Source organism: Bos taurus, chromosome 20 (genome assembly GCF_002263795.3).
Source record: "Bos taurus isolate L1 Dominette 01449 registration number 42190680 breed Hereford chromosome 20, ARS-UCD2.0, whole genome shotgun sequence".
NCBI classification, from domain to species: Eukaryota; Metazoa; Chordata; class Mammalia; order Artiodactyla; family Bovidae; genus Bos; species Bos taurus.
The window spans coordinates 8,872,004-8,894,171 of record NC_037347.1 but is presented as its reverse complement, the minus strand read 5'-3'; the positions used below and the strand labels follow the sequence as shown (position 1 = coordinate 8,894,171).

General features: G+C 40.0%; 1 protein-coding gene and 1 long non-coding RNA gene across 2 annotated transcripts in view; one reads left to right on the top strand and one right to left on the bottom strand.

The window, feature by feature from the left end:
- The window catches only part of LOC132343205 (uncharacterized), a 170,530-nt gene extending 148,602 nt beyond the window's left edge, over window positions 1-21,928 (bottom strand). The window contains exon 1 of the long non-coding RNA XR_009491914.1: window positions 21,683-21,928. This is a non-coding gene — a long non-coding RNA (uncharacterized lncRNA). The remainder of the gene's footprint in view (window positions 1-21,682) is intronic.
- Window positions 11,487-11,966, top strand: H2BL1 (H2B.L histone variant 1). The gene is given in 1 exon segment (NM_205774.3): window positions 11,487-11,966. A coding segment is annotated over 1 exon segment (369 nt). The 5' UTR covers window positions 11,487-11,531; the 3' UTR covers window positions 11,901-11,966.
- Window positions 21,929-22,168: the final 240 nt, after the last annotated feature.

Here is a 22,168-nt window from a genome sequence, read left to right as displayed (position 1 = left end):
CCCAAATGCCAGTCACTCACATATTATCTTCAAGATTTTTTTATATCTTCATAATACCTGTTCATATTCATTAGTTAACATTTACATTCATTATTTAATATTTGTCTTTACTTTGTTTTTAAGTAAATCATCCCTGGTTTCTTGCTCACACTGGTCCTAAGTAATAAAACCTGAGAAATTATGGTGCTATATGCTGGCAACATTTTTTATATGCACCTTAAACAGATAACTTTTTCATAAAAAATTCAAGTATAGTTGCTTTACAATGTTGTATTGGTTTCTGCTGTAGAGCAATTTGAATCAGTTTTATGTATACATATATGCACTCTTTTTTAGATTTCCTTCCCATTTAGGTCATCACAGATCACTGAGTAGAGTTCTCTATGGTATACAGTTGGTTATCTACTTTATACATGTGTGTGTGTTAAGTCTCTGCAGTCATGTCTGAGTCTTTGCAACCGTATGGACTGTAGTCCACCAGGCTCCTCTGTCCATAGGATTCTCCAGGCAAGAATACTGGAGCGGGTTGCCATGCCCTCCTCCAGGGGATCTTCCCGACTCAGGGATGGAACTCGCATCTTGTACACCTCCTGCATTGGTAGGCGGGCTCTTTACCACTAGCGCCACCTGGGAAGCCCATTTTATTCATGGTAGTGTATATATGTCAATCCCAATCTCCCAAGTTGTCCCACCTCCCTTGGTAACCATAAGTTTGTTCTCTATATCTGTGATTCTATTTCTGCTTTGCAAATAAGTTCATCTGTGCCTCTTTTCTAGATTCCACATATAAGTGATATTATGGTTTTTTCTTCTTTCTTATTTCACTCTGTATGACAATCTCTAGGTCCATCCATGTCTCTGCAAATGGCACTATTTTTTCCGTTTCATGACTGAGTGGTAATCCATTCTTTATATGTTCTAGATCTTCTTTATCCATTCCTCTGTCAAAGGACCTTTAGGTTGCTTCCATGTCCTGGCTGTTGTAAATAGTGCTGTAATGAACACTGGAGTGCATGCATACTTTCAAATGATGGTTTTCTGCAGATATACGCCCAGGAGTGGGATTGCAGGGTCAACTGGTAGCTCTATTTTTAGCTTTTTAAGGAACCTCCATACTGTTCTCCACAGTGGCTGTACCAATTTACATTACCATCCGCCGTGTAAAAGGTTTCCCTTTTCTCCACACTCTATCCAGCATTTATTTAAACACATACTTTTAAAAGTAAAAATATGTATAAATATGCTACCCAATATTTCTCCTGCTGCTGCTGCTGCTGCTAAGTCACTTCAGTCGTGTCCGACTCTGTGTGACCACATAGACGGCAGCCCACCAGGCTCCCCCTCCCTGGGATTCTCCAGGCAAGAATACTGGAGTGGGTTGCCATTTCCTTCTCCAATGCATGAAAGTGAAAAGTGAAAGTGAAGTCGCTCAGTCGTGTCCTACTCTTAGCGACCCCATGGGCTGCAGCCTACCAGGCTCCTCCATCCATGGGATTTTCCAGGCAAGAGTACTGGAGTAGGGTACCATTGCCTTCTCCATATTTCCCCTAGAGGTGAGAAATTCTACACGGGATTACATTTCAAGCTAAAGCCTAGCCATTCTCATTTTTTCCCACTAAGATATACATGGATGCCATTCATATGATTACCATACTCCCACATGAATATCTGAATTTCTGGACAGCTTCCAACAGAAAATCTAGAACCCACTCAATTTTTTCTCATTGAAGGAAATACATCAGAATGCAAGTGAGTGAACATAAATATAAGGGTAACTATGAACTCACAATTTGAGGATAATAATATCTTCCTCACAGAGCTGTTGAGAGGCTAAAATGAAGCAGTTAGCATGGTGCTTAGCACATGCATGAATGCATGCTCAGTCATGTTCAACTCTTCACGACCTTCTGGACTGTAGCCTGCCAGGCTCCTCTGTCCATGGGATTCTCCAGGTGAGAATACTGGAGTGGGTTGCCATTTCCTCCTCTTCTCTATCCAGAGACTGAACCTTGTCTCCTGAGTCTCCTAAATTGCAGGCAGAACCACTTGAGTCATTGAGGAAGTCCACTTAGCACATAATATGTAGTTAATAATTTGTTCCTAGTTTGTTTACATTAGCCACTCATCTTGAAAGTTGATTTTTAAAAATCAACTTTGGTCATATTTCTTCAGTCAAAATAAGTTGGCATGACCTCTGTACTGAGGGTTGTTGTGTCTGAGGAACCTTGTCACCACTCACACCAATGAGAGCTGCTCCACAAAGATAGTGGCCAACTCCTACAAAACGTACTTTGTCCTGGTCTCCAGGAAATTGTTTTCTATTAATTCATGGGCACTGAGTCCATACTTATTTTTTACTTCCTGTTTTATACTTGACATACAGCACTATATACATTTAAGGTATACAGCATAATGATCTGCCTTACATATATCATGAAATGATTATCATAATTTTTAGGGAATTCTCCCCATCATCTCACTGGGGAGAACCTCTGCAAACATAATTTTCATTTGTGGGTCACCTACCCAGGGATATGAGTCTTGACTATACCATGACTCCATCCCTTCTACCTGTCTGGTTGTGGTACATTCTTTATATCTCAGTTAATGAAGGTCTTTTCTGGTAGGTTTTGATCTTTCTCATCAATAGTTTCTCCATAAGTCATTTTAAATTTTCCATGCTTATGAGGAGGTATGTTTAGGGTTTTCCTACTATACTATCTTGAGAACTCTTCCGACAGTACTCTTCTTTTAATAAACTCCTAATACTTTGGAAGGTAGGAAGTACTCTGCAGGTGTTAATCAGGTATTGTGATTTCAGGACACAGCAGAATGGAGAGATCATATCTTCAGATGGCAGCTTCCAGCATATTCCAGAATGTTAGTGTTGCTGCTGCTGCTGCTAAGTCGCTTCAGTCGTGTTCGACTCTGCGACCCCATAGACGGCAGCCCAACAGGCTCCCCTGTCCCTGGGATCCATCGCTCCTCTAAGAAAACTGTAGTGATACAGCCTTACCCAAAGAGATTAGTACTTAGACTTCACTGCTTCAGAAGCTGGTCCTAAGATAAAGCTCAACAAGAAAATTGGAAATTGGCCTTTGTTGTGAATGTCTTCAGTCTGAACTGCCAAAAGACTTATATTCTTTTATTGGGCCCTGGAGAGACATTAGATTTAGGTATTTGGATTTTATTAAATTCAAGAACACTGGGTGTTTTTTTTTTTTCCTTTTAGTGTAACCAGGGCAAGACTTTATTATATCACCTAGAATGGGAAAAAAAAAAAAAAAAATTGATGTACTTAAAGAAAGACACTTGACAGCTCCTGGTTTCAGTTTAGCTGTTTAAAAATGAAAATAATTTTCTTATTATGATTATCAGCCTCTAATTTTATTATGTTAACATATCTGTCTTGTTTCTTTGTGTATAACCAGCTTAAAGGGGCATCTCAGGACAAGTGAAGAAGAGATGTTGTTATAAAACCTTATTAGGATTCTCTTAGTATAGACTCCCTTCCTTAAATCCTTTCTCCTAATTTAGAATCAATCATCCTTTCCCCCTAGGTAAAGGTGTTTATTTTTTTTTCCTCTCTGACCTGTCTAGAATATAAAGCTATATGATGGCTGTCAGAATCTTCTCTCTTGTGGAATAAAGAAATGATTTTTCCTTTATATATACCATAGCCTTAGGGACTCTATTGCATGTAAAGTGAGAGAAACAACTTCCTGAGGGTCTAAATTCTAACATCACATCCTTTCCATTGCTCCAGCTGTCCTTTGCTTAATGAACTTTCCCTTCCCCTCCTCCTCTCCCCACAGTAATCTCTATAGAGCATGAGGCTTTGGCCAGAGTGCTGGGGATGGAGTTAGAAGATCAGGGTTCAAGTCTTCGTTCATCCACTTACTTGCTGGCAATAGCCAAATTTACAGCTGTGAGACAGGAAGAACTACTGGTTCCACCTACTTCCTCAGACTCTAGTGAAGATGAAATGAGATGCAATGGTCAAACAAATACATGCAGCAGGTAGAGCACCATACACATTAGGATTACAAGAGAAACGGGATGTTTGAGGTCAAAGAGCAGGGGACTTGCAGCCAGAAACCTGAGCTTGAATCCCAGCTGTACTGCTAACCACCTGTATAATCTGAGGCAAGTTATGCAACTGTTCTGTGTCTTAGTTTCCACACCCATGCAAAGATGCTGATAATGGTAGTATCTGTATCATCGGCTTTTGTGAACACTAATTGAGTTAATACCTGGGAAGTACTTAGCACAGTGTCTAGACACCTAGTCAGTACTCAGTAAAAGTTAGCATTATATTAGACTCTTACTTCTCCTTTGCCACAGATAGTAAATCAATCATCAGTTCAGCTCAGTTCAGTCACTCAGTTGTGTCAGACTCTTTGTGACCCCATGGCCTGCAGCACGCCAGGCCTCCCTGTCCTTCACCAACCACCAGAGTTGACTCAAGCTCATGTCCATTGAATCATAGATGCCATCCAACCATCTCATCCTCTGTCATCCCCTTCTCCTTTCACCTTCAATCTTTCCCAGCATCAGGGTCTTTTCAAATGAGTCAGTTCTTCAAATCAGGTGGCCAAAGTATTGGAGTTTCAGTCTTAGCATCATTCCTTCCAAAGAAATCCCAGGGCTGATCTCCTTCAGAATGGACTGGTTGGATCTCCTTGCAGTCCAAGGGACTCTCAGAAGTCTTCTCCAACACCACAGTTCAAAAGCATCAATTCTTTGGCACTCAGCTTTCTTTATAGTCCAACTTTCACATCCATACATGACCACTGGAAAAACCATAGCTTTGACTAGACAGACCTTTGTTGGCAAAGTAATGTCTCTGCTTTTTAACATGCTGTCTAGGTTTAATCATCAGATCTCACCAATTCTCTCAGACAGTTCATTGTTCCCCTTCAGTTCAGGTCTCTATTGTCCCACTCCTGGGCCACCAATGACATCGCTCGGTTCTCTGATCTTGTTTCTCCCTCTATTTGTTTCTGTGCATGTGTGCTAAGTTACTTGAGTCATGTCTGACTCTTTGTGACCCTGTAGCCTGCCAGGCTCCACTGTCCATGGGATTCTCCAGGCAAGAATACTGGAATGGGTTGCCATGCCCTCCTCCAAGGGATCTTCGCAACCCACGGACTGAGCCCATGTCTCATTATGTCTCCTGCCCTGGCAGGCGGGTTCTTTACCACCAGAGCCACCTGGGAAGCCCATTTGTTCCTGTACTTGGCACCAAGTCCATTCTCTCAAAACATTACTTTGAGCCAATCACATGAATACTTAAAATTCTCAGTGACTCACAAATACTTATAGAATAATTTTAACTCTTAGACTCCAGTTTAAAATGTGTTATAAACTAAACGCACCATTACATCTTTCTCAGACATAATCCCTCTACTCTAGGAAGAGTTTTCCCTCATTCTAGAAAACAGCTTGTCATTTTATGCCTCCATGCTGTTAATCATTCCCTTCCTCCTACTTGGAAGGTCCTCCCTTCTTGGCCAGCTAATGAGAGGCAGTATATCCAGTGGTTAAGAGTTCCAGCTTGGATGCCTAACAGGCTTCCACTATCGACTGGCTCAACAACTTCCTGGCCAGGTGACCTTGGGCAACTTTTATTCCTGTTCTGTGTGCTTAGCAAGAGCACTCTTATTATAGTTATAGGAAAATCCATTTTACGGTGATAATCTATTGATTTGGGGGGGTACTTACTTTTTAGTTAATTGATGTTTTATTATAATATGTGAATCAGAACTGAAAACAAAATTAAAAGTTTTCTTCTCTCTATTGTCCCAATACATTTTCTGTTTTCTGCTAAAGAACATCAAATCCATCAGGAACTGACAACCTTCTACTTACTTTCCAGGCTAATTCCTTTATTACATTCTTACTCTGCACAGAGCTAATCTAATTACTCTCTTCCAGGTCACCTAAGAATAATGACCTAGCTTTCAGATTAGCCAAAGCAGGACACAGGTGACTCTGCAGTGGGAGGGAGAGAGCTTGGTACTGGTGAGGTTAGGAGTGTCAGCCTCAGAAACCCAGCAAAAGAAGATCAGATGAAGACAAAGAGAAATGACCTACACCACAGAACTGTCAACAAAGCAGGAAAAAGGAACATGAAGAGTTTGCTTGTTTGACTCCTCCTAAAACATGGAAATATAAAACAGTAAGACTCCACAACAAAGTGGGCTCCAGCCTGGCTCCACCTTCCTCTGTTATCTCTCCTCATTTCTCCTAGATTTGTTTCTTGTCTAGCACTGAAAGAGCTTTTTGGCAATATTCAGTTCAGTTCAGTTGCTCAGTCATGTCCGACTCTTTGCGACCCCATGAATCGCAGCACGCCAGGCCTCCCTGTCCAGCACCAACTCCAGGAGTTCACTTAAATTCACGTCCATTGAGTCAGTGATGCCATCCAGCCATCTCATCCTCTGTCATCCCATTCTCCTCCTGCCCCCAATCCCTCCCAGCATCAGAGTCTTTTCCAATGAGTCAACTCTTCACATGAGGTGGCCAAAGTACTGGAGTTTCAGCTTTAGCATCATTCCTTCCAAAGAAATCCCATGGCTGATCTCCTTTAGAATGGACTGGTTGGATCTCCTTGCAGTCCAAGGGACTCTCAAGAGTCTTCTCCAACACCACAGTTTAAAAGCATCAATTCTTCGGCTCTCAGCTTTCTTCACACTCCAACTCTCACATCCATACATGACCACTGGAAAAACCATAGCCTTGACTTTAATTAGCCTGATTAAATGCACAGAAACAAACAAATGAACAAAAGAATTCCCTGGCAGTCCAGTGGTTAGGACTCTGCATTCTCTGCCAAGGACCCAGATTCTATCCCTAGTCAGGAACTAAGATCCCACAAGCCTAGCAGTGTGGCCATAAATGAATAACTGTACAGAAACAAATTTACGTCAATCTGCATCTCTTCAAGTCTCTGAACCTGGAGTCCTATAACCAGAGAACATGTGTCACCCTCAAGAGCCACTTTCCCCATCATCAGCCCCTCATCTACTCATTCTATCACTCCACCTTTCTCCTCCTAGCTCCCCTTCTTACCTCTCTGCCTCTTAACCCTTTCCCTTACTACTCCCATTCCAGTGTCTACAAAGAACTCTCCAACACTTTCAAATATTTCTCTATTTTAGCTCAACTAGTGATTCTCAAACCTGACTTCACATTAAAAGAAGTCAAAAGAAAAAATACCTGAGCCTCCCTCCCTGCAGAATCTGACAGTCTGGGGTCTAGCCCTGGCATGGGCTTATTTGTTTAATCTTCCTAGGTGACTTCAAGATATATACAATCTTGAGAACCACAGCCTAAACTAAGACTGGATTCTCCCCTGGCAAACAGGCTCCCTTTACCTCCTTCTGGAGACTACACTTTCTCCCACACCTGAATACCACCAGACAAGAAAGGGCAATCAAGCTCAGGCTCTTTCAGACCATGGGTCTTCCATTTTCATACAAAAGCAAACAACAAAAAATGTCTTTCTTGGAGGTATTTTATTTATACAACTCTGTTTCCTCTACCCCTACCACCAACCTTATCTACCTGAATAACTTTTATATCCGTCAAGATTCAACTAAAACATCACATCTTCTGAGAAGCCTGGTCTGGTAGGCTGAGTGATCTAGGGCCAACCCTATGTTCTTGCTATATTCAGTGGATGCCATGACATAGCCTTTAGGTCCCTGTTCATAGTTATTATCACTTTCCTGTCTGCCTACCTCAACAAACTGAGTTCCTTGAAAGTAAGAAGTAGACCTTCTTCATCTCTGTGTCTCCACATGTAACCTATGCCATGTCTGGCACATGATTGGCATTCAATAAATACTGGTGAGAGAGTAAGTTGGAAAAAAGAGAAGAGAAGGAAATTTGAAAATGAGGAAGAGTAAAGAAAAATATCTCTTCTATGTCATCTTCTGGCCTTCCAAGGATAAAACTGATTATACTTAGCATATTTTTGGAGCCATAATATAGAGGCACAGCACAGAAAGTAGGAATCCAAAACAACTCTTCATTTTTAGAAAAAATATACAAATTACAAGAAAGTTAGCCTATATATAGAAAGCACTTTTTGAACATATTTCTAGTTATCAGCTAAGGACAGTACTAGTCATCTCCCACGTCTATACTATTGGTAACCCAAATTTTCCCTGACAATCTCATTCTGTTCATAGTGGCCATGGGGGGAAGAATAATGTCCCTCAAAGATGCTCATATCCCAAACCCCCAGTTATGTGACTACTACCTCACATGGCAAAATGTAATTTTCAGATGTGACTAAGATGTGAATTTTGAGATGTGGAGCTTATCTGGGTGGGTCCAATGTAATCACAAGGGTCCTCTTACATGGAAGAGGGAGGCAGGAAGCTCATTGTCAGAATGATGCAGTGTGAGAAAAACTATCCATTACTGGCTTTGAAGATGGAGGAGAAGCCAAGGAACATAGGCAGCCTCTAGAAGCTAGAAAAGGCAAGGAAACAGGTTCTCCCCTAGAGCCTCCAGAAGGAACAGCCTAGTTGACACCTTGATTTTAGCCCCGCGAAACCCATTTGGATTTCTGACCACCAGAATTCTAAAGTAATACATTTGTGTTGTTTTCAGAGGTCACTAAATTTGTGGTGTTGTTTTCTTTTTTTTTTTTCCACAGCAGCCACAGGAAACTTAAGTGTTCACTGGGCACACTCTCATCAGAACATGTTTTCTTTGAATTGATATCACTTCTGCCACAGTTATTGTTGAATAATCACTGTGAGTCTTGATGATGACCTTAAAAAAAAAAAGAAGTGCCTGGAAAAATGTATGAAATAGTTCTTAACTTTAGACTCTGGCTATACTTGAAAAGCTCAGAGATTCCAGAACTCTAGCACACTGGATATCAGTGTGCTCTGTTATGACTCTGTTATGTCCCCTACTGAAGGTCATCAGGCTCTGCTCTAAGGCTAGGACCTTGAGAGTGGGGGCAGGGGAGAAAGGGGAGAGGGCTTCACGGTGCCCATTCTCAGGTTATCATAGATGCGAAATAATTAAACTTGCTGCACTGCCCAGACTGATAATAGCAGGCATCTCCTAAAGGACATTATGCTAAGAAGTGTCTATCCCTGTTCCAGACTGTCTGGAGGAGGAGGAAGGGAGAAGGAAAAGGAAAACAGCATATCAGTGGTGAATTCATACATATTTTAGAACGATTCATTAAAATTTAAAAGAAAATTCAGCTTAACTCTAAAGTATCCAGAAATTTTACAGAATCAGTATCTCTCATTTTCTGAACTTTCTGATCAGTCAGTATTTTAGCATAGAGCTTATCATTTTGGCTTTAAAGACTTTTTTAACTACTGTAATATATTGTACCCTTCCTTCTTCCCACTCAGCACAGAACCAATTGAGAGAGTCATAGGGATCAGAAATACAGGAATAAAATGTCAGCTTCATTACTGACAAACTAAAGAACAGCCATTAGGTGTAGGGCAACTATAGGTGTAGGGCAACACGCAGCACCTCCATGTTAAGCAGAATGACCTACTCAGTCCATCAGGAGCAGAGCTGCCCAGAGTTAAATCCCAGCAAGAGTCCAGAAGGCACCAAAATAGGCGTGCCCATTGTCTCCCAACCTCCCTTCCTGGGAAGATTGTCCCAGGGAGGAGTAAGCAAGGAAGAGAGAGGCCGGAAGTGTTACACTAGTAAAAGGTCAGGAGTAAGAAGGAAGAGAGAGGCCGGAAGTGTTACACTAGTAAAAGGTCAGGAGTAAGAAGGAAGAGAGAGGCCGGAAGTGTTACACTAGTAAAAGGTCAGGAGTAAGAAGGAAGAGAGAGGCCGGAAGTGTTACACTAGTAAAAGGTCTTCACCATGGGTACAGAAGAATAGGGGATGAATGGTTTTCACCTGACAGCTGCTTCTAAACAACAGCAAATAAAGCTATGCTGCTGCTGCTGCTGCTGCTAAGTCGCTTCAGTCTGACTCTGTGCGACCCCATAGACTCCAGCCTACCAGGCTCCCCCGTCCCTGGGATTCTCCAGGCAAGAACACTGGAGTGGGTTCCCATTTCCTTTTCCAATGCATGGAAGTGAAAAGTGAAAGTGAAGTCGCTCAGTCGTGTCCGACTCGGCTCTTCGAGACCCCATGGACTGCAGCCTACCAGGCTCCTCCGTCCATGGGATTTTCTAGGCAAGAGTACTGGAGTGGGGTGCCATCGCCTTCTCCGATGCTATAATTAAGCTAAGTAATTGTATCTTGAGTAATCTGAATGCAGTATTAGCAAGATCTGACTAAAGATCCATCACCCCAAAGCATACATGGAAGCAACAGCCTCCATACTCAGTGATGAGGAGCAGTCTGAGGTATGTTACTAGCAATAAAGCATAGACATTTACAAATGATGCCTCTTGGCTTCAAAAATTAGAGCTTGTTCAAAGGTGTCTCTATAATAACATTACTCTTTCTTGCCTTCTTTCAGATTTACTGTCTTGAGTGGGAGTAAAAGGAAAGGGCTTATAGATAGCATTCCAGAAATTACACATAACCCAGACTCCCTTAGCTGTGAAGCAGCTCAAAGTGAAAGACATTTCTTGGCAGCATTAATAGTTATGGCAACCATGAGTTACTGAAATGCTTGTGAGTTGGGATTTTTATAGTTACTTCTATTTCTTTTTTATTTTATCCAGGGATGAATTTGATTAAGAAAGCAAATGGAGATTTTTTTTTTTAAGCATGAGTATCAACATGACACATGATCAAGAATGACCCTACAAATTCTTTTGGTTAATAATGACAGAAGAACTACAATAACTTGTAAAAAGCAGACCATGTAATAAAATTTGTGAAATTTTCAAGGCCTACATTAATACCATTATAAAAAATTAATGAACACAGTTCATATATCTTAATTTAAACAATAAAATAGGAGAGTTTTGTTTTATTCTCTAGTTTTATTGAGTTACTCCTAAAGAGTTGTGGTGCAAAAAATAAATTAGAATTCATTTTTTAAATAAGTCACAATTTTTAAAAGCAGATTAGTTTACATATTTATTTTTATTATAACATCATTATGAGATTTTTAATAGTTTATTCATTTGCTTATAAAATGAATTTTTATATACTTCTATAAACAGATATTCCACCTATTAAAAGATTTATGGCATTTTTTTCTTTTACTTTCCTACAACCAACCTCTCAAGTTGATGAGGTGTGCCAACTCTGAAAATAGTATATATTATGCACACAAATTGCTAAAAAATCAAGTATGAAAAATGAGCACTCTTCTGCTATAAAGTCCTCCTCAATCCTTCTGCAACACTATCTTCTTAGGAGAGTTTTAAGTTGCCCAGAAACAAGATTTCCCCTTAACAACAAACCAGTGTTGTTGCTAGGGGATTATGACATAGGAAGAGTGACCTCCAATCAGAGAGGAGCCCCAGAAGTCTGACTGTGACATGCCAGTATAAATATGAGCACTCCCACCACCTGTAGGCCCTTCTCCTCTCCACTTGTAACTGATAAGAACAACATCTGCAATGGCCAGAAACGTCACCAAGAGGAACAAGCGCTGCAGAGGACACCAAAAAGCAATCTACAAAAAGAAATCACATTCCAGCTCTGAATCTGGCCTTAGGAATTACTCACTCTACATAAACAGGGTCCTAAAAGAAGTGGTTCCCCAGAAGGGCATATCATCTCGCACCATTGACATCATAAACACCATGATCAATGACATGTTTGAGCGCATTTCCACTGAAGCCTGCAACCTAATGTATTACAGGAAACGCTGTACCCTCACCCCTGAAGACATCGAGAAGGCAGTGTATTTGCTGCTGCCTGAGAAACTGGCTAAGTATGCAGTGGCTTTCGGAAAAGAAGCTGTCCAACGATATGTCCGCTCCTAAACTCCATGTTCGAACTTCATTAAATCTTGGGGAAAGTAACTCTTACTTCCCAAATGATCACTTCAATATTGAATTCATTCTTCTTTTTTATAACATAGTCATATTTCCCTGTATTTTTCCTATTTGTCTTATGTGTAGAGAAGAATTACTCTCTTGCTATTTTATGTTTTAATGATTTGCCTACTATTTAGGTTTTCCAACACCTGCTGCCCATGTGACTCCCTCCCAGAACTCATGATTTTCCTATGAATGTGTAAATCTCATTATATAAATTCAATGCTAATTGTATTGTTAAGGTATTGTTAACTATGTAAATGATTATTTAATCCAGCTATTTTGACTCCCAGGGCACAATGACTTTGAATTTATGAACACAAACATTTTAATCAGAAGCATACCAACACTGATAAATTTTCATCAAAAAAGTATTTTCTACAGCAAACTACATTCAACCACTTAGTTCTTTAGTGGAGTCCCTTTAGAACATGTAAACTATTTCTTTCAATAAGCTCAGCTCTTAACCATGTAATTTTTATCTTTGCGTGTGCGTCTTTTTAATAAGGTGGTGTACATCTGTTAATCTTTTATTCCAATCTATCCCTTTATTCCAGTCATTCCCCTTTGGTAACCATGAGTCAATTTTCTATGTCTATTTTGTAAATAAGTTCATTTGTCTTATTTTTCAGATTCCACATATAATCGATATCATATAATATTTCTCTTTCTCTGTTGGACTTGCTTCACTTAGTGTGATCATCTCTAGGTCCATCTATGTTGCTGCTTATGGCATTATTTCTTACGTTTTATGGCTGAGTAGGCACCCCACTCCAGTACTCTTGCCTGGAAAATCCCATGGACGGAGGAGCCTGGTGGGCTGCAGTCCATGGGGTCGCTAAGAGTCGGACAGGACTGAGCGACTTCACTTTCACTTTTCACTTTCACGCATTGGAGAAGGAAATGGCAACCCACTCCAGTGTTCTTGCCTGGAGAATCCCAGGAACGGGGGAGCCTGGTTGGCTGCCGTCTATGGGGTCACACAGAGTCGGACACGACTGAAGCGACTCAGCAGCAGCAGCAGCAGCAGTGTTCCATTATATACATATACCACATCTTTTTTATCCCTTTTTTATCCCGTCATCTGCTGATGGACACTTGGGTTGCTTCCCATGCCTTAGCTTTTGTGAACAGTGTTGCTATGAACACCGGGGTGCAAGTAACTTTTCAAATTACAGCTTTTTTTCCCAGATATATGTCCTGGATTGGGATTCCTGAATCATATGATAACTCTATTTTTAGTTTTTTAAGGCGCCTCCATACTGCTTTTCATAGTGGCTGAAGCAATTTTTAATCTACCTTTATATTTAATTCACTGGAATGTATTATTCCATATTTATAGCATAATAAGGCCACCACACAGGAACCTACCACTCAATGTATAAACTTTGAACTTTATAGATGTCACTGGAGATATTTCCCAGTCCTATCTCCCTGTCTACTATACTGAATTTTGTTTCCCATTGCCTTGCTTTTCTTTGTACTTTTGCTACCTATGTATACATCTCTACAGAATATGTTTAATTTTCCTAATTTATAATTTAGGGGCCATACTACCTAGATCTTTTTGTGCCTGCCTTTTTCTTTTAAAACTGTTTCTAAGATTTAAATAGTTCTAATTCATTCTTTTCACTCCTGCACTCTATAGTATTCCATAATGTGAATATACAAGTTTATGTATGCTTACTCTGTTTATGGAGATTTGGGTTGTTTTCATTTTTTGTTATTATGACCAATGCTCCTATAATGAACTATAACAACAGCTACGACTTATGTAGCATTTGCTATGTGCCTTCATCTTACATAAATTATTTAATAGGGATGACCTTGTGAGGATTAAGTAATTTTTCCCTCCTACAGATGAGAAAAATGGGGCACAGAGAAATAAGTAGCTGACTGAGGTCACATACCTATGTAGTGGCAGAGCTGGGATCTGACCAGGTTAACAGTTGCTGTTCAGTCGCTAAGTCACGTCCGACTCTTTGTTACTCCATGGACTGCAGCACCCCAGGCTTCCCTGTCCACTATCTCCCACAGTTTACTCTGACTCACAACAAAACATGGTCCAGACTCTGACAAAACATGGTTCACTGGAGAATGGAATGGCAAACCTCTTCAGTATTCTTGCCATGGGAGCCCCGTGAACAGGGTAAGAGAGGCCACTGTGAACACATGAGGCACGCTGTGAACATTCTTGTACATACACCTTCTCACACAAATGTACAAGAATTTTTCTAGTTACAAAACCTAACAGTGGAAATGCTGGGTAATTAATATGCCCATACTCAACTTTCTAGATATTAACAGACTGTCTTCCAAAGTGTTTTACCAATTTACATTTGCAGGAGATGAGAGGAATTTAGATTCTTCTGGTTACAAGTAACATCACTTAAGTTTCCTCAAGAAAAGGGGGTTTCCTGTATATACTGAGATTGGAACTGAGGCTATTCTGTCTCTTGTTTTTATATGCATGCATTTGAGTTAGACTCAAAACCATCCAATTTGAGTTAGGCCCAGATAGAAGTTGTTTGCCATCTGAAAGATCTACTTAATCATTATTCGATGCCCACACCTGCCATTCTGCTGGGGGTTGGCATTAGAAGGGCTTCCAAGTTCTATCTGGGGTCAATAAATTACAGCCCTTGGGCCAAATCTGGAAGCATCCCTCTTTTGTTTGAACCCCCTACAAGTTAAGAAAGATTATTACATTTTTATAGGGATATTTAAAAGGAAAAAGAATATTCAACAGGCATAATGTGACCCACAAAGCCTAAAATATTTGCTATGGCTCTTTACAGAAAGAGTATCTCATCTACACAATGCTGCTCTTTCTTGCAGGGTCTGCGATACAGCAGGTTTTCTAAGGCTTTGCCGGGGACACCTATATCTCTACAAAATAAAGTTGAAAATGATGAAAAATTTATAGTTGGCTTTCAAATCACTGTAGTAGAGAGAGTACATAAATGGGGCAATGACCTAATTATTCAGAAAAATGTTTTACTATATATTGAGGTGTTAAAGTGGGCCTTACTTGAAGGGAACTAGGGGGCTCCTTGTGTATTATTCTCTCTTTGTATATGTTTTGAAACATTTTAATAGAATCTCAAAATAAGATTAAGATTTTTGGAAAAAACTCTGGAGTCGGTTTCAAGTCTGATTATATAAATGCATGTGGGTATAAAAAACACATTTAAAAAATTTTAAACAATTTTTTAGTGTGGTAAAAATACATATAACATAAAACATCATTTTACTCAGTTTTAAATGTACAATTACATTAAGTACATTCACATAGTCATGGAACCATCATCACCATCCATTTTTAGAATTTTTCATCTTCTCAAACTAAAACTCCATAAACATTAAATAACAATTTCATATGTCCCCCTTCTCCAACCTCTGGCAATAACCATTCTGCCTTCTGTCTCCATGAATTTCGCTCCTCTGGATACTTCATATAAGCGGAATCCAGCAACATTTGTCTTTTTGTAACAGAAGTATTTCGCTTAGCACAATGTTTTCAAGATTCATCCAATGTAACATATGTCAGAATTTCCATTCTTTTTAAGGCTGAATAATATTTGATGGTTCAGCAAGTAAAGAATCTGCCTGAAATGTACGAGATAGGGAGATGTGGGTTCAATCCCTGGGTCAGGAAGATCCCCTGGAGAAGGAAATTGTAGCAACCTACTCCAGTATTCTGGCCTAAAAAAGTAATCCCATGGACAGAGTAGCCTGACGGGCTACAGTCCAAAGGTTATCAAAGAGTCAGACACAACTGAGCAACTAAGCAATATTCCATTGTATGTATATAATACATTTTATTTATCCATTCATCCACTAATGATCACTTGGGGTCCTTCCAACTTCTGACTCTTGAGAATAATGCCACTCTGAGCATATACAAATATCCCACATTAGGTGTATACCCAGAAGTGAATTGCTAGGTCACATGATAGTTCCATTTTTAATTTTTTGAGGAACCACCATACCGTTTTCCACACAGCTGTTTCATTTTACATTGCCACCAGCACTGCATAAGGGTTCCAATTTCTCCACATCCTCATCAACCTTTATTACTTGATTTTTACATTTAATAGCTATCCTAATGGATATGACGGAGAAGGCAATGGAACCCCACTCCAGTACTCTTGCCTGGAAAATCCCATGGATGGAGGAGCCTGGTAGGCTGCAGCCCATGGGGTCACTAAGAGTCAGACATGACTGAGCAACTTCACTATCACTTTTCACTTTCATGCATTGGAGAAGGAAATGGCAACTCACTCCAGTGTTCTTGCCTGGAGAATCCCAGGGATGGGGGAGTCTGGTGGGCTGGCGTCTATGGGGTTGCACAGAGTCAGACACGACTGAAGTGACTTAGCAGTAGCAATGAATATAAAGTGTTTTTATTTTCACTTCCTTACTGATTTGTGATAGTGATGATCTTTTCATGTGCTTATTAGCCATTTGTATGTTTTATTTAGAGAAATGTCTATTCAGGTCTTTTGCCCATTTTTAAATTATTGTTGTTAAGTTGTAGAAATTCTTTATATATTCTGAATATTAATCCTCTCTCAGATAGTTCTCCTATTCCATGGATTGCCTCTTCACTTTGTTGATAGTGTCCTCTGATACACAAAAGTTATTCATCTTGATAACATTCAATTTGCCTATTTTTCCTTTAGTTATCCAGGCCTTTGGTGTAATATGCCACTTTAATTTTGTATTGCTCCTTTATGAGAAAGTTACATACAATACTATTAATATACTTTTTAACTTGGAATCAATTCATAAAGTCAACATACTTCTAAAATTAGCTTCTATTTTTAATTTTTTTAATGTGTCATACTAGCTAACACATTAAGGGTCAAAATTATTTCAATGCATAATTTTGACATTAACAGGGCCAATTTACCAACTTTTTAAAGTCTTGAACTCCAGGAACCTGAGACAGTTAAATGAAAGACAAAATGTAGCACTCCGCACCAGTCTTCTACTATGCATTCACCCCCATCTTCTCAGAAATAGAACCCTCAATTTTAGCTAAATTCATTGTCACACAGGATAAAGATCACATTTCCAAATCTTCCTTTGACTAGGTACCTAAGGGACCAAATTGTGCCGAATTGTAAGGAACATGCAACTTCCAGGAAGTATCCTTAAAAAACAAGAGTGCTCTTTTCCCTTCTCCTCTTTCCTGCTGGCTGACTTGGGGATGCAAAGACTAGAGCTGAAGCAGCCATCTTAAACTAGGAGTAGAAACCTATATATTAAGGATGGTAGAGCAGAAAAATAAAAAAGCTTTGGTCTCTGATGATTGAACTGCCATCCAGCCTGAGACTGCCTATATTTACACGAGAGAGGGATTTCTAGCTTGTTTAAGCCACTGTTATTTTGGGTTTCTATCATTCATAGTCAAATTTTGTTCTAATACAAACATCCAGAAGATTATTGACTGCTAAACAATGCAGTTAGTTTCAAAATGATTGTATACTTATTAAATAAAAACGTATTAATCTAGAGATGGAGGATGGCAAATGTCTTGTTTATTTACCAGAGGATGTTGCTGCTAAAATGAAATCTCATGCTATTTAACAATTTGTTGTCAGAGATATGTAATGCAGATGGCAAAATTCTATTGTTATTAGTCTATCGGACACATGAAGTGATTTTAAAACATTATTTAAAATACAAAAATATGTGAGAGTCAAAGATGATGGGAAAGACAACTTCTGACTAACTCAACAACATGATCAATATGTGGATTCCGTGGTAATTTGAAGATAGTGGCATACAACATAATAAAAGATATCTCATACCAACAAGAAAGAATACAGCTGATTTTATAATACAAATCACCCAAGCAATAAAATTCCAGCAAACTTAGATTATCCTTCTCTGAGCTTAGAAGTCTTATTTTAGAAATGAAAAATGTAATATCATATAAATATATGCTGTCACTTACTATGACTTTTTCAAGTCCTGATATGTACACTGCTAGCTTGCTCCTGTGTGAATTAAACGCGTCAAAGTACTAGGAAATAGGAGAGTACCACAGAGTATAATACCTTACATATGGTACTTATAGTTTACTATGGATTCACAGAAATGAGTTCTTTGTGTTAGGCACTGAGAAAACAAAGTCCATCCCTTTAAAAGCATAGAACTTTTTGATTTGCATTTCTCTGATAATGAGTGATGTTGAGCATCTTTTCATGTGTGTGTTAGCCATCTGTATGTCTTCTTTGGAGAAATGTCTATTTAGTTCTTTGGCCCATTTTTTGATTGGGTCATTTACTTTTCTGGAGTTGAGCTGTAGGATTTGCTTGTATATTTTTGAGATTAGTTGTTTGTCAGTTGCTTCATTTGTTATTATTTTCTCCCATTCTGAAGGCTGCCTTTTCACCTTGCTAATAGTTTCCTTTGTTGTGCAGAAGCTTTTAAGTTTAATTAGGTCCCATTTGTTTATTTTTGCTTTTATTTCCAATATTCTGGGAGGTGGGTCATAGAGGATCCTGCTGTGATGTATGTCAGAGAGTGTTTTGCCTATGTTCTCCTCTAGGAGTTTTATAGTTTCTGGTCTTACATTGAGATTTTTAATCCATTTTGAGTTTATTTTTGTGTATGGTGTTAGAAAGTGTTCTAGTTTCATTGTTTTACAAGTGGTTGACCAGTTTTCCCAGCACCACTTGTTAAAGAGATTGTCTTTAATCCATTGTATATTCTTGCCTCCTTTGTCAAAGATAAGGTGTCCATATGTACGTGGATTTATCTCTGGGCTTTCTATTTTGTTCCATTGATCAATATTTCTGTCTTTGTGCCAGTACCATACTGTCTTGATAACTGTGGCTTTGTAATAGAGCCTGAAGTCAGGCAGGTTGATTCCTCCAGTTCCCTTCTTCTTTCTCAAGATAGCTTTGGCTATTCGAGGTTTTCATTATCAGAGAAATGCAAATCAAAACCACTATGAGGTACCATTTCACGCCAGTCAGAATGGCTGCGATCCAAAAGTCTACAAGGAATAAATGCTGGAGAGGGTGTGGAGAAAAGGGAACCCTCTTTCACTGTTGGTGGGAATGCAAACTAGTACAGCCACTATGGAGAACAGTGTGGAGATTCTTTTAAAAACTGGAAATAGAACTGCCTTATGATCCAGCAATCCCACTGCTGGGCATACACACTGAGGAAACCAGAAGGGAAAGAGACACGTGTACCCCAATGTTCATCGCAGCACTGTTTATAATAGCCAGGACATGGAAGCAACCTAGATGCCCATCAGCAGATGAATGGATAAGAAAGCTGTGGTACATATACACAATGGAGTATTACTCAGCCATTAAAAAGAATACATTTGAATCAGTTCTAATAAGGTGGATGAAACTGGAACCTATTATACAGAGTGAAGTAAGCCAGAAAGAAAAACACCAATACAGTATACTAACACATATATATGGAATTTAGAAAGATGGTAACAATAACCTTGTGTACGAGACAGCAAAAGAGACACTGATGTATAGATCAGTCTTATGGACTCTGTGGGAGAGGGAGAGGGTGGGAAGATTTGGGAGAATGGCATTGAAACATGTATAATATCATGTATGAAACGAGTCGCCAGTCCAGGTTCGATGCATGATACTGGATGCTTGGGGCTGGTGCACTGGGACGACCCAGAGGGATGGTATGGGGAGGGAGGAGGGAGGAGGGTTCAAGATGGGAAGCACGGGCATACATGTGGCGGATTCATTTTGATGTTTGGCAAAACTAATACAATATTGTAAAGTTTAAAAATAAAATAAAATTTAAAAAAATAAATAAAAAATAAAAATAAAAGCATAGAACTTTTTGGAACAACAAACTGAAAAGAAATTATTGTGAACAGCTGACATACAGAGAGTCTAGGCTCTGAGCTAGACATTATTCTAGGTACTCCATATGTATCAACTCAATATAAAGCCCAAGACCACCACTTGAGAAGAGTACTAATATCATTTACCATCAGGGGAACCGTGGCATAAAAAAAGGCTAAGAAACATGCCAGAGGTCACACAACTAGTAATAAAAGAACCGTGGTTAAAGCCGTGTACTCCAGCTCCAGAGCCCATCGCTTAAAGTACGGTGCCTGCTTTACCTCTCATGGAGAGAGACATGTTAGAAGATACTGTGGAACATGCAAGGTGCATCTAACCCAGAATAAAAAGGTGTCTAACAGGAAATGACACCTGATCTAGATCTTGAAAACCAGTAGGATATGCACATAGGTAGAAGGAATAACATTTGCAAAAGTTTAGGACATTAATGGTATCAGTTTGAGATAACTGCAAATTACATAGCTGAAAACAAGCACAGAAGAAAGAATGGGGAAATAAGGTTGGCTGCTGCTGCTGCTGCTAAGTCGCTTCAGTCGTGTCCAACTCTGTGCAACCGCATAGACTGCAGCCCACCAGACTCCTCCGTCCGTGGGATTTTCCAGGCAAGAGTACTGGAGTGGGGTGCCGTTGCCTTCTCCCAATAAGGTCGGAGAGGAAGGCAAAAATCTGTGGGCTGACCTACAACTTGAATTTGATCCAGTACCCTTGGGGAGACTCATGGAGGGACATTAGGTAGGAGAAATATGTGATTTCATTCACTGTGAGAAAGATTATTCCAGGAGCAGAAGTGAGGAGGGTGAATTAAAACAGAAAGAGGCCAGTTTGCATATGACTGGAGTGATCCATGCAAGTCTTAATGAGGGCCTGAACCAAGTCATTGGCAGTAGAAATAAAGGAGGAAGTGATAGATGTGGAAGAGGCTTAGGAGCCAGAATCCCCAAGAGACATGTGCAATGTGTACCATAACACAGAAATAGCCAACAAGGGATTCCCAGGGCTCTGGCTCAGGAGACTTGATGGATGGAGCCAAGCCACGTGGCTCAGCTTGCTGAACACTTCCACGTAAAATATCTAGACAGTATGCAAGAGACCGTTGTAAATGATGCCATGTGTGGGGTATCATAAGAGTGCTTAACATGCCAAGGATCTGGCAAAAGTCAACCAACCTTAGGGCAGATGATTAGCACTTGTTTAATGCTTAAACAGAAGAGGACAGCTTGAATTTTTAATGCTCAAAATCAGTTTTTATCACAACCCTGTGCTAGGCCACACATCATGTGTTGACAGATTTTGTTAGCTCTGACAGCTGATTGTTTTGAAAGACATTTGGCAGGATGGGGAGAAACCAGCAGACTATGTAAATATATGGGAGAAAGTAGCAGCCTGTAAATATAAGTTAAGGTGAAAGGTAAGTCAGTTACATTCAAAATGAGAGTCCCGAAAACCAAAAATGCTTGTCTTTTTTTCTGTTCTTGGTGGAGAGTTACTCAGAGGCAAAAGGGGCCTCTTTTCCTGAAAAACTTTGTGCTGGCCCAGGCACAGGCAGTGCAGCTCCATTCAGGGCCCTGGAAAGGCACTGGGACCAGAAAGTTGAGGAAAGGGTTGTTTTCTCTCTGCCCTGGGATTAGAATTCCAAAGTAGAGGCGCAGATAGGGATTCCTGTCTGAAGATGGTAGGGAAAAGGAAGCTCAAAGCAATGTCCTAGGATGTTCCTGGCCAGTTGACCTGTGGGCACATGGATGCCAGGCCCCTCTGGGATAAGCACAGAAATGTCTGTGGGGAACTTTGCCAGGAGGGTGAGTTACAGGAACCTTGAGTTACTAAGATTTCAGCTGAAAAGAACACGAAGTTTTACCCTACCTTTGAGTGGTCCTCACTTCCTCTTGTGGATTCTCCAGCAAAGGAGACAGAAAAGTCACTTAAAATCAAATTAATCTCTACAGAGAGTTGCATGCAGATCCCCAGTCAAGTCAGATTTTTAGAACATTATTATTAAACAAACTATCCCTTATTTTGGCTTCCCTGGTGGCTCAGACGGTAAACAGTCTGCCTGCAATGCGGGAGACCCAGGTTCAGTCCCTGGGTCAGAAAGATCCCCTGGAGAAGGAAATGGCAACCACTCCAGTATTCTTGTGTGGGAAGTCCCTAGACAGAGGAGCCTAGGGGGCTACAGTCCACGGGGTCGCAAAGAGTCGGGACACAACTGAGCAACTTTCACTTTCATCCCTTATTTTAGTCTGATACATTTGCATTTGGATTACCGCACAGTTAAAAAAAAAAAAGAGCTTTTAAGAACATTAAACAGGGACTCCCCTGGTGGTCCGGTGGCTAAGACTGTGTGCTCCC